Genomic DNA, 13,450 nt, shown 5'->3' on the forward strand with positions numbered 1-13,450 from the left:
TCAGAGACCCTTTCTCCTGTAAAAGGTGCGGTGCCGTCTACACCCGAGACCGTGTGGTGCTATGATGAGCCGTGTGGATTAGTTTTTACAGTTCATGAGCAATTAAAGTGTCAGAAACAATGGCTGCTTATTTTGGTCCTGGAAGAACGCCTGTCCAACAGCCCCTGGTAGTGCAGTGGAGTCGTGGCTCTATCTGTGACCCTTCTGAACAGTCCTCTGCTGAAGGCACGGATGTGAACTCTGGTTGACTGCTCAGCGTCAGCGTCCCCACTTTGTCTCCCCCCTCCCCCGAAGGTCACATTACAGTGACTTCTATGCAACTGATAGAAAACTGTTTATTTGTGAAAAATGACAATAGAGGGAGAGGAACAAACTACTGAAAAATGAAGAGTTAATTTAGACGAAAATGTAACCCATGAGTTTTGACCAAAACACTCTGTTATCCAGAGAAAAGCCAATGTAAACATTTACAGATAAAAAAAAAAAAATCTGGAACCTTTGGAAAACTAATGAATACATTAAATATGAAAATGTATAACAGAAAATTAGCTACCTTTTTCCAAGTGTTTATTGCAGTGATGGCGAACCTTTTGAGCTCGGCGTGTCAGCATTTTGAAAAACCCTAACTTAACTCTGGTGCTGTGTCACATATAGAAATTTTTTGATATTTGCAACCATAGTAAAACAAAGACTTATATTTTTGATATTTATTTTATATATTTAAATGCCATTTAACAAAGAAAAATCAACCAAAAAAATGAGTTCGCATGTCACCTCTGACACGCGTGTCATAGGCTCGCCATCACTGGTTTATTGCGTTGTCAGGCACCTCATTTAATCCCCAGTTGATACCTGCCCTATGAGGCAAGTAGCACCATTTGACATACGAGTAAGTTGTGGCTCAGACGGTAAGGAATTTGTCCAAAGTTATATGGCTAGTAACTGGCAGAGGGTTCTTCTTGGTGAAGCTGAGTATCACTTAAAATTATCCTGGTCAATATGGCATCATTCTATGATAATTCAACAAATATTGATGGACCTCTATTGTGTGCCAGATACTTTGCTAAGTTCGGGATCCAGTGTCAAAGAAGCAGAATTCCTGCTCTAATGAACTTAAATTTCAGTGCAGAAACTATATTCACATTCACAGTGGATGTGTGGACAAACAAATAGAATGAGTTCAGACAGCAGTAAGTACCAAGATGATGAAACATGGTCATCAGATAACGATGGAGAGGAACCAGAGATAGCCCCCGTGTGAGGAGTGACATTTATGCTCAGATCTGATTGAAAGGAGCAGGAGGCGCTAGCATTTGAAGGTGGGCAGGAAGAACATTCCCGGAAGAAAGAACACCTGGTGCAAATCCCTAGGTGGGAAAAAGCTTGGCAAGTTGGGGAGCAGGAGAGAGAATAGCAGTATCTCTGCAGTGTGTATGTGTGTGTGGGCTCAGAGCTTAGAGAAATGAGTTTGTGTGTCACCTCTGACACGCGTGTCATAGGTTCGCCATCACTGGACTTGATTGCATTGTCAGGCACCTCATTTAATCCCCAATTGATACCTGCCCTATGAGGTAAGTAGCACCATTTGACATACAAGTAAGTTGTGGCTCAGACGATAAGGAATTCATCCAAAGTTAAACGGCTAGTAACCGGCAGAGGGTTCTTCTTGGTGAAGCAGGGTATCACTTAAAATTATCCTGGTCAATATGGCATCATTCTATGATAATTCAACAAATATTGATGGACCTCTATTGTGTGCCAGATACTTTGCTAAGTTCGGGATCCAGTGTCAAAGAAGCAGAATTCCTGCTCTAATGAACTTAAATTTCAGTGCAGAAACTATATTCACATTCACAGTGGATGTGTGGACAAACAAATAGAATGAGTTCAGACAGCAGTAAGTACCAAGATGATGAAACATGGTCATCGGATAACGATGGAGAGGAACCAGAGATAGCCCCCATGTGAGGAGCGACATTTATGCTCAGATCTGATTGAAAGGAGCAGGAGGCGCCAGCATTTGAAGGTGGGCAGGAAGAACATTCCCGGAAGAAAGAACACCTGGTGCAAATCCCTAGGTGGGAAAAAGCTTGGCAAGTTGGGGAGCAGGAGAGAGAACAGCAGCATCTCTGCAGTGTGTGTGTGTGTGTGTGTGTGTGTGTGTATAGCAGTATCTCTGCAGTGTGTATGTGTGTGTGGGCTCAGAGCTTAGAGCCTTGCAGGATTTTATTGTCAATGCAATGAGGAGCCACTGGAGAGTTTTAAACAAGTTGGTGGTTGGACCTAATCTGTTTTCAGAAAAAATGCTGGCTGTATGGGGAGAAAGGACAGTAGGAAGGCTAAGTAAGAGGATGATGGAGGGTGGAAGCAACAGACACAGGGAAGAAGAGGAATATTCAGGAGCTGACAGGCTGCAAGTAGGGGATGAGGGAAAGAGAACTATCAAAGTGACTTAGTTTGTGACCTGAATGAGGCAGGTGGTTGTGTTAAAAAGGCAGCTGGTATTTCAGATTGGGGCTCAGAAGCAATGATAAGGAAAAAGATAAAAATGTATGAATCATCAGCACATGTGTGGTATTTAAGTCTTGGGACTGCACCAGTTTTCCTCCGGAACCCAGCACCCAGGCCTTCGCTCCGGCTGGAGCCGCCTTCAGCGCCTTCGCTGCTCCGCTTCGTGCCTATGTATGCAAATTAACCGCCATCTTTGTTGGCAGTTAATTTGCATATCTCGCTGATTAGCCAATGGGAGGTGTAGCAAAGGTACAGTCAATTACCCTGTTTGTCTATTAGATTAGATAATAAAAGACTAATATGCAAATTGACCGAATGGCAGAACGACCGGTCACTATGACGCGCACTGACCACCAGGGGGCAGACTCTCAACACAGGAGCTGCCCCCTGGTGGTCAGTGTGCTCCCACAGGGGGAAGCGCCACTTAGCCAGAAGCTGGGCTGACGGCTGGCGAGCACAGTGGCAGTGGCAGGAGCCTCTCCTGCCTTCGCAGCAGTGCTAAGGATGTCCAACTGCCAGCTTAGGCCCGCTCCCCAAGGGGTGTGGGCCTAAGCTATCAGTTGGACATCCCCCAAGGGCTCCCGGACTGTGAAAGGGCGCAGGCCGGGCTGAGGATCCCCTGCCCCCGCCAAGTGCATGAATTTTGTATACTGGGCCTCTAGTATATAGATAAGCCGCACCTAAGCAACATCTCACCTTTCTGATTTGTTGTTGACCTCCCCCCGCCCCGAGTGCATGAGTTTTGTACACTGGGCCTCTAGTATATAGATAAGCTGCACCTAAGCAACATCTCACCTTTCTGATTTGTTGTTGTTGTTACTCCTCACCTGAGGATATTTTTTCCATTGATTTTTTTTTAGAGAGTGGAATGCAGGGGGAGAGGCAGAGAGAAAAATCCATGTGTGAGAGAGAGATATCGATCAGTTGCCTCCCACATGCGCCCCTCTGCTGGGGCCTAAGACTGAGCCTGGATACAGCCTGCAACTGAGGTACATGTCCTTGACCGGACTCGAACCCCAGACCCTTCAGGCTGCAGGCCAATGCTCTAACCACTGAAAAACTGGCCAGGACTTGTTTTGGTTTTTTAATCCTTTAGACATTTCTTCCATCAGGAACTGTACACACTGAATGTTGTTCAAATTTCCCTTAGCCAATTCATAATCTATTATTTTATTTCCAATATATCTTAGAAATGTAAAATAATACAGCTGTAAATATAGACAATCAAGGGAACTTAGAAGTATCACACTTAGTTTTAGAAGACTGAGAGGCACTCAACTAAAATGGAAATTTCAGGTGTTTCAAGGAAATCCCTAGCGTGTCTGTAGTGATACTAATGAAACTCTCCTCTGGGATTACCATCATGTTGGTTTCATGGAACTTAACATTTGCAATTATATTGGTAAATAGTACTGTGTCGATACCCTACAGCAACACGGTGAAAACTCCAAAGAAGATAATATAAATATAAAATGCAAATTAAAAAATCCAGAATGGATGTGTAGGCTTTTATTAGGGCAAGCATTTCCATGACCACAAAATCTCTTTTAAAACAAATAGATGTCCCAGGTATCTTTGTTAGTCATCCAAAATGAACAAAATTAATAAAACTAACTATACATGTATACATTTCAGCATATGAAACAAGTCTTTTGAAGTTATTTTTAACATTGAGACCTAATTACATTATTTTCCAAATTAGAGTGACTAACAATTAATGTGAAAACCATAATTGATACAGATGACACAGTGATACTGCACTTTCCCAAGGTAAAGAAATACATTTGATCTGATATTCTTATGAATCCCATTTGCTATTACAAAATAAATTTTACTGGGCAAAATATATTTTTTTAAATCTCAGAAAAAACAGACATGTTGAAAATACAGACATTGCATGTAAATAATTTTAAAATACTGTCAGGCACAGAAATGTAAAAACATCATTTAAATATAAGAAAATGCTATAAAGCAAAGGGCCATCAAAATAGAGAATAAGAGATATTTTGAAAAAAATGAAAAATCAAGATCATAAATAGTGGCAACTATTTCTACAGTATAGCTACTGAAATGCCATGGGGAGGGACAATGAACAGAACTACCTTCGGAGGTGGCAATGACAAAGAACAGAGGTGGCTTTAGAAATGCAGAGACATAGCGAATTAACTTACCACCTTCTTCAAATAAGAGTGAGACGCCCTTGGGAGCATTTAAGTACCATTAGCAGACACATCTTAAGACTGTTCTTGAAATGCTTTGTATTTCAGTGGAAAACTATTTCAATGGTGAAAACGATGTAGGAATCAGAAGCATATTCTGCTGAGACACTAGGTAATTGACACATTCCCGAACTGGAAAAAAAAATTCATCATATAAGAAGGCAAAGTTATTGACTAAATCAAATCTGCCCTAAGAGTACCTCCTGCCCAGTGAAATGGCTTACCAGCCGCCACGACTCTGGGATCCTCATGAGCCTTATGTCTCCCGGCTGCACGACTATCCGCACTCTCATTCCACCAGAGAACATGAACTACAGAGAGAAACCAGAAACAGATTCTAGAGACTATGGCGTGGCTACAGAGAAGAAATGCAGAAAAGTTAATCAGATATGTTAAATCTTATTCTTTAAGTCAAAATAGTGAGTACCAAAAAGGGAAGACTGAGTATGTTAGTGATCAATTTCAGAGGGGTCACAGATTTGGGAGAGACATTTATAAACTGATTCACAAGCTGGTTTTATAGATGAAACAGAAAACTGGACAGGGGAAGTACAGTAATACAACTAAAGACACTGACAATCAATACTGGACCCAGGTTTCATTCCTTCCTACTCCATTTTACTTTTTTAAAACAACCCCACAATATTATAAAAAAGTGATTATTATGGAAAATTTGGATGATACAAAGAAGAAAATAAAAAGTAGCATAATTTTAACTGCCCAGAGAAAACCTCTATTAATGTTTAGTCTTTTTTTGTCTTTAAAAAAATGTGAGCAAAATAAAATTAGGGTCTTACTGATAAGTGATATATATGATGGACATACATGTCTATCTGTGTAATATAAGTACATTATATACATACCATGTATGTGCCATGCCCATTGTTGCCAATGTTTCCTTCCTGTAGACAATGCTGGCATATAAACCTCCTTTGAATAGCACCTACATGTGTATCTATAATACTAACACTGTCAAAGATGACTACTAACATTTAATGGGTGCTTATTCTGTGCCAGGTCTGCTTCATAAAAATCTTAGGTCATAGGTTGTTATCGATAGGCAATGGAAGGCACAGTGAGGTTAAGTAACTCCTTCAACATTGCTAAGTTATAAGTGGTGGAGCTGGGATTCAAAGCCAAACAGTTTGGATTTGATTATTTCCTCAAAATAGACTCCCAAAATTCAAATTGAGAGGACCAAAGAGTATATCTAATATGTACTTATATGTGTACAATGTACGTGTTATACACGTCCTCCAGAAATGATGTGCTGACTTATACTCAGCATATTACTATTCTTCTATCGGTATAGCCTCACACCAGAGTGTTAGAAAGTCATTATCAATCATGCATATGCATTACATTAGACATAAATATATATAAATAAAATTACATTTTGGTCTTCTTATATATATGAATAACACAGGAATACAAAAACCAAAGTGTTAACAGTATTATCTTTACAGTAGTGGAAAAGGTTTGTTTCTCCCTTTGGGCATGTCCATGTTTTTAGTATTTTAAAAATATGTATTATTTTTTCTGTTCTGAGACACTATCTCTACCCCTAACTAATGTTATTTTTAAGAAATCAATAAAAGTATATTTAGAGGGGGAAAAAAAGAGAAAAAGAACAGATATTTTCTTGAGGCTCCTTGCAGATTTTAATTTTATCATTCTGCTGTACCATGGAAAACAACATTCAGCTTTGAAACAGGCTTCATAAAGTGTTAACATACTATATAGATAAGAAGAAAATAGGGTTTTTTCAACCTTTAAAATAAAAGAAAAACTTAAAAACTTAATAAAAATTAAAATATATGCCATAATGAAAAAGTAAGAAAACTGACCCAAGCGACTTAGTAGTTCACCAATACATTTTGCAATTTCATAGAAGAAATGGACAACTGTACCTCTGTTGAGTGCTCCATATTCTGTGTGGAAAACTCCAACTAGTTTGGAGTAGCCTAGAATGACATGGGCATTAATTGCCTTTTTAAATGTGTCACCCCATACAGCTGGCCCACCGGGTTTCATCTGAAAAGTAACCAGTTCATAGACTCCTAGAGTAGGGAGAAAAATAAGTATTTTACAAAAGACATTCAAGAAATTTCTCATCAGGTTAGTATGGCTCCAGTGGGAGGCTAACATATGTATACAAACTTGAAAGATCATATGTGTATACATGTTTATGTGGACACATTATGAATTCTTTGCATTATTTTTCCTTGCTTCTATGTTTAGAAAGTCCTTGTCCATGTTTAAGGGTCAGTTGTTAAGCTTATCATACAAAACCAAAGGGAAGCTATAGCAAGCTATTATCTGAAATATTTTTAATCTATAAAATAAAGCAAATATTGAGAATTTGTTATAGGATTAGGAATTTTGAGCTGCCCAAGTCTACACTTGCAGGTAAGAAATGAATAAGAAAAGTAGTTTCTGACCTATATTTCCTTCTTCCTCCAATTCTGAGAGAAAGTACATTTTTTGTTTGTGTAATTTCCCCCTAGAGGATTCCATTTTCTAACAGGAACAGCAAGCAAACAATGGACCCAAAGTGGTATCTGAGATTTTGAGAGAAAAATAAAAAGCTAAAAAATTGAAGGAGATAGTTGTTTGTTCCTGAATATCCAGGTAAACACTTAGAAAGCATTTTACCTCTGGTAAGAGGAATGGGGCAGATAGAGAGAAAGGAACTAGGGGACAAGTAGATTTGAGAAGAAAAAGGGAAAAAGTATAAAGCTATTAAAGAATTATGAATAACACAGGGGAAGAGAACCAAGACTTGACCCTGTTCTAGAAGCCTCTTAGTTCATTTAAAGCTAAGTGGGCAAGGGTCCAAATAAGATTTTTCTTTAAAAATATATTTTTATTGATTTCAGAGAGGAAGTGAGAGGGAGAGAGAGGTAGAAAAATCAATGATGACAGAGAATCATGCCCCACACTGCATGCCCCACACTGGGGATGGAGCCCACAACCCGGACATGTGCCCTGACTGGGAATGGAACTGTGACCTCCTGGTTCACAGGTCGATGCTCAACCACTGAGCTACGCCGGCCAGGCCAAATAAGACTTTTCAAATCTCCTGTAATCTAAGATGACACCACAAAATGAGTTTATGCTTTTTAAAAAATCTGACCTTTGTTTAAAACTAGGTTGAGGTAAATAGTATTTCCTTAAAGTCTGCAAGGAAGTTAAATTAGCAAGAAGACAAATCTTTAGTAATTATGTTCAAACTGAGAAATAAGAAATCAAAAAAGTTAAAATATAGTAATAGAGCTTAACACTTTAATTCATTCCCCCAGCCAGTCTTATAAGCAAAGATACACTTAAGTAGCTATAATTTGTGTAAAAAAATATTAAACCATGACAAAATTTCATACATTATCCTTCACTGTCTATACTTGTTTGCTCTAAATCCCCAACTTCTCAACCTTTACTCACTATACCATGTCAACTTTTTATATTCATACCAAAACGTTAAGAGCTTTTTTTTCCAAATTGGAAAAACACTGCTAATGTTCATTGTTTTAATGAGAAGCAAAGAGCTCAAATTCATTTCACATCTATAATCACAATATATTACTCTCTAAAACGAAGGCTTATTGTTTTCTCCCCCTAAGAAACTTTAGTTTTTATAGTTTCAAGTCTTTAGTATTTTATACATCAAAACTCAGTGACTAGGAGGAATGGACTTACCTTCCTTTGGAGGCTTTTCTAATTTGCACCATGGTACCAAATACGTAATCTCACTCTCTTGTTTATCCATAAGAGCCAAATTTGGAATGAGGAATTGTTCTTGCCATTCCTTATCTTTGGCCAAGGCTTTCCGAACTTCAATGCGATGAGCAAAATTATCTATAGGAAGAAAAGGAGTAAGAAAAATATAAAAGTTCTATTTAAAATCATCTAGACCTTTTCTGGATTTCATTTAATTCAGCACGTTTATCAAGGCCACATAGGAACACTGTGTTAAATCACTGGGGACCCCTCCCCACACCAAGTAGATGGGACATCTATCCCAAGTTTCTCATGGCCTAAAAGGGGTGTAGAAATGGAAACAGCTAATGATAACGCCATAGAGTGGACTTTATAGACTCTACCACTTAGTAGGTAGTTGTATGGCTTCGGTAAGTTACCGAATCTGTCAGTTGCTTACTCTGTGAGATGGGGATAATGCTATATCTACACTTACAGGGTTGTTATGAGGAAGAAATGATTTAACACATGAAAGGAGCTGAAACAGTGTTTGGCAGCTAGTTAGTACTCAATTTATATGAACTATTCTTATTACTTTAACTGAGACATTTATATTGCCAGTTTAGGAAAATACTATTTTCCTTTGGTGGTTGTGATGGTGATGGTGGTCAGGTCTTAAATTTAACATAAATGAAATTAAGATGCAAGTTTACAGCCCTGGCTGGTGTGGCTCCCTTATTTGTGCATCATCCCGTGCACTAAAAGGTTGCTGGTTCGATTTCCAGCCAGGGCACATGCGTGGGTTGCAGGCTCAATTCCTGGTGGGGCCGTGCAGGAGGCAGTCAATAGATATTTCACTCTCACAGTGATGTTTCTCTCTCTCTCTCTAAAAATCAATTTAAAAAAAATCTTTAAAAATATGCAAGTTTACAGCTTCATCTTCTTTGAACAAATAGCTTCCAAAGAAATAATGCTGATTATCTGACTTACTGTCACCTACTGTTTTACCCAGTATTATTTCTCTTCTGTTTGTTACCCAAACAGGTATATGTATTTACTAACACATGGACCAAGTACTATGTTTACTATTAGGGCCTCATAAGATGGATAGTGAAAGTTTTCCATGGTTTATGCTGTGGGTGAGGAATAACATCTACCTCAGAGCTTAAGTCAGTTAAACCAGGACCTTAAGTAATTTTTAAATGAAACACAGTTCTACTTGTTTACACATTAAAGCATAAATTGTGTTTTGATTGGGTTTGTTCTAATTACAACAGGGAAAACCCCTAACCAATGGCCATGTTAAGTAGAGAATGAGTACCTTTCATATTAAATAAAGTACTTTATATGACCAAACACTAAATGAAATTATTAAAAGTTCTTTGGATATCATCAAGTCCAGTGTCACAAAGATTTGACACTGGAGTACCGAACATTCTGGGGATTCCTGTAACCTATTCTCTTTCCTCTTCTAAACCAGGGGCAGGTCAGCTTCCATAGGGGAGAACTCTGCGCAGCATAATACTGAATTCCCTAAAACCCTGGGGTGTACAAATGAAACAAAAGTGGTTCCATAAACATAACAAATTATTAAATCTCAGAGTTGGGTGATGCCTAGAAGTTAACTATCATCCACATTAACCGCTACTACCCACCATCAAGCTCCTAAATATCTCAACTGTTTCCACTAAAATCCTGACATCCAGCTGTAGCTTCAACGATAAATAAAAAGAACGCTCCTCTCCTTTTATGATCTTAACCCACTTGTGCTTTTACAATTACTGCTTTAAATTTTTCAGAAATCATCTTTATAATAATCCATTGTATAATTTTTTTCTGAGAATTAAAACCTAGCTCACAATTTTATGATGTGAAATATAAGATGCCATTTATGGTAACATAAGGATTTGAGCAAGAGGTTTTCAGAGGTATACTTCGCACTGGGAGGAGTAATCAATGATTTGTTGTTGTTGTTCTGTTTTTTAAAGTTTAACCTGTGTGTATTTATGGTAACGTAGATCCAAGAACTAAGTTACGTGTAACAACTAACAGAATGAAAATCTGTACTGAATACTTAAGCTGATGACTCATACCATACTTCCAAATATGAAATGCTTTATTCATTCTGCCTCCAAATTCTACACTCCAGTATCCAACCAATTCAGAGTGAGCTGTCCGAAGGTGTACATTTTTCTTAAAATTTTCCAGAAACTGATTCATCTTTGAAGGCTTAAGAGAATAGGTACGAAATTCATAGAATGTTCCATCGCTTTGTCTAGGTCCCGTAGCAAAAGATGAGTACACCTAAAAAGAAATATGGCAAATTCAAATATTTGGGGAAGGTAGGGCTTATAATATTATGCTACAACCAAATCTGAATTTGGAAACAAGGGACACTCATTAGACTTATCATAGTTCATGCTTGTACCTCTGTTCTCATCTCTCCACAGATACCTGTTTAGAAAGATGTCAATAGAGTATGGTGAATACCTAGCTACTGTTTCCTGGCAGGGGTCCACCATTAGCCATCTTTTCATGAAAAGTTAATCATAATGAGGCACTGGAGTCTTAATCAGTCCTTTATTCAAGAACTACAGTTAGGATTCTAATAAATTTACATGTTTTACCTTATTTAGCCAATATTCTATCTCTAGTTGATGCTCTAGGTGTTACAGTTATTCATTTAAATGAACTTTATAAAATATGCACATTTGCTGGCAGACATGGTAAAAATGTGTTTACTAGCAGAAAACTCTTTATGAATGCTGTAAAGGAAAAAACAACAGGCCAGAATAGTCTGAATCATTATTAGGTTTAATTACAGATGAATCTATCCGATTACACCAGGTTGATGGAAATATCCCTTAAGGACCATTAGTTCTCTTTGTATTAGTTACATGTTCACTATATAATTTTTTGTTCTAATTTAGTACCCCTAAGACTGAGTGAACTTAACTTTAGGTAGGAAATGCCCTGCCAGAAATGATCTTCTGTGTATTCATATGTGTGTGCACATGCACAGGTGTATGCATACACTCGCAAATGGCATTTGCATTTACAAATCCATCCTACTGTAGTTTTGGTTATTATGTGCCAATTTTCTGAAGCTGATGAATCAGCATTACCTATTAAAAGTTTTGGTACAAAGTAAATTATGGACAAATTATACTGACTATCTAGTTACTATGTCATTACTATGTCAAATGAAATCAGTAGACTTCTTTCTCTGACATACAGGGTGTCCTCCAAAAATGTATACAGACTTTGACTAATTATTAATTCCAATGGGTTAAATCTGAAAAGAAACATCAGTTGACCTATCAGCTGTTAAAGTGTGTATACATTTTTTTTGGGGGGGGGACTATATTTTTGGTTAAAACACACAATTGTCTATGTATTTTATTTTATTGTGTAAAATGTTACAGTTCTAATTATCGATATTAGTTCATTCCATTTTGTCTACTAAAGTGACGTTCCTATTGCCCAACTGTCTAAGCTTCCTTGGAAAGCAGGTATTCCCACCAAAAACAATTGCAGCTGCTCCTACTTTTGGATGACATGCTTTTTGTGTCATGTTAACTAAATTCCAACAAGAGAATGGGATACAAATAAACAACTGCCTCGTATTATAGTTTAAAAAGTTTATGGGTCAAATATATTGGAAAATGGGACAGTGGGGGTATTTGTAACAAATGCTTTTTAAGTTGATTCTCAGGGAATTTGTATTGAGAAACAAATACATGGTCAAAGGCATGAAACTGAGTTTGATAACATTTAGTTTTAAATCCTAGCTCTAAAACTAATCTCTCTGTCTATAACCCTCCGAGACCCGGCCTTTCCCAGTTAATTAGCAACCTGTAGGGCAGCAGAAGACAGTAGTCCACCCCTGACTAATGGTCACAAGGTCCAGACCTCTGGCGAGCTAAAGACAACATCTTGCCTAAGTTTTGTTTCAGGTCCTGACCCCTAAGGTGGAACCATCCACCCTCTGGCTACTTTCCCACTGGACAAGGCAGAGGGATGTTGGGAAAAAACCTCAGAGCTGTCCTCAAAACCTGAAGACCTGACTTATTAGCCTGACCTCACTTCTGGCCAACAAGCTCCCAGCGCGACGCTGAACCACTAAACCCATGGTGTCTTGAGAGTTTGTCCTACATTATCTTCCCGTTCTCCTGGATGCTGCTATTCATAATAAAATAGACAAATTTCTCCATTGCAATTCTTGGCTCTGCTAGCAAGGGGTGGGCAAACTCTTTCTGTCCTGTAACATATGTTGTACCTTCTGTAGGAGAAACCGAAACAGGGGAAGCCCAGTGAAAGGTTGAACAGCAGTGAGATCAGTGTGTGTGTGCCTCCGGGGGCGGTGATTGTTGTTGCGTGTCAGAAAGGAGAACTATGCTGGGGAAGGATAGGTGAGTGATTCCGGCTCCCTTATCTTTCAAGTTCCATCTCGTTTTCGGCAGCAATAATTTCCAGTTCACTTATAAGAACATCAGGACGACATTTAATAGAGTTCAGAATAAAGCTGTAAGCAATAATTATTGGCCCTTCCCCAGTAGATAGAGAATCAGAAGGATAAGGACTGTATTGCTAATCTTGGGTGAGTGAATGGGGCCATTAATGACTCTTTTTTTAGCCTTCATTAGGAAGTCATTCCCTAGGTTAAACCCTGGCCACAGAGAAAGGAGAAAAGTATAAACATCAAAAGGAAAAATATCTCTGGTTAGATTTACAGACTAGACCAATTCCCAACAGTTAAGGCTGAATCACAAAAACCTACTTCGTACCTTACGTACCTAAGGCTGAATGAGTTCATTGTACAGGGTGGGGCAAAAGTCGGCTGACAGTCGTGAATACACAAAACACAGAGTATTATTCACTCTATCATTGTCCATACGAGCAACTGTCAACCTACCTTTGCCCCAACCTGCCTTGGCGAGGAGTCCCTGACCCCGAGCAGCGGGGCACGAGGGCAGCACCGAGCGGGCTGCAGGCTGGGTGTGCAGGTGCACGCATGCGCGTCC

The 13,450-nt window shown here is 38.7% G+C and overlaps 1 protein-coding gene across 2 annotated transcripts in view; it reads right to left on the minus strand.

The window, feature by feature from the left end:
* Positions 1-3,998: 3,998 nt before the first annotated feature.
* Positions 3,999-13,450, minus strand: part of NIPSNAP3A (nipsnap homolog 3A (C. elegans)) — a 9,986-nt gene continuing 534 nt past the window's right edge. The window contains exons 1-6 of one of the 2 annotated variants that reach the window (XM_014534443.1): positions 13,223-13,307; positions 10,520-10,730; positions 8,427-8,585; positions 6,641-6,790; positions 4,955-5,041; positions 3,999-4,862 (exon numbers count right to left, since the gene is read on the minus strand). In XM_014534443.1, coding sequence (XP_014389929.1) covers positions 4,786-4,862; positions 4,955-5,041; positions 6,641-6,790; positions 8,427-8,585; positions 10,520-10,646 — 600 coding nt within the window. In that variant the 5' untranslated portion in view covers positions 10,647-10,730; positions 13,223-13,307 and the 3' untranslated portion in view covers positions 3,999-4,785. Of the gene's footprint in view, positions 4,863-4,954; positions 5,042-6,640; positions 6,791-8,426; positions 8,586-10,519; positions 10,731-13,222; positions 13,308-13,450 lie in introns of those variants that run through there. The other variant, XM_005859807.2, reaches the window with a different exon arrangement.

Source organism: Myotis brandtii, unplaced genomic scaffold (assembly GCF_000412655.1).
Source record: "Myotis brandtii unplaced genomic scaffold, ASM41265v1 scaffold13, whole genome shotgun sequence".
NCBI classification, from domain to species: domain Eukaryota; kingdom Metazoa; phylum Chordata; class Mammalia; order Chiroptera; family Vespertilionidae; genus Myotis; species Myotis brandtii.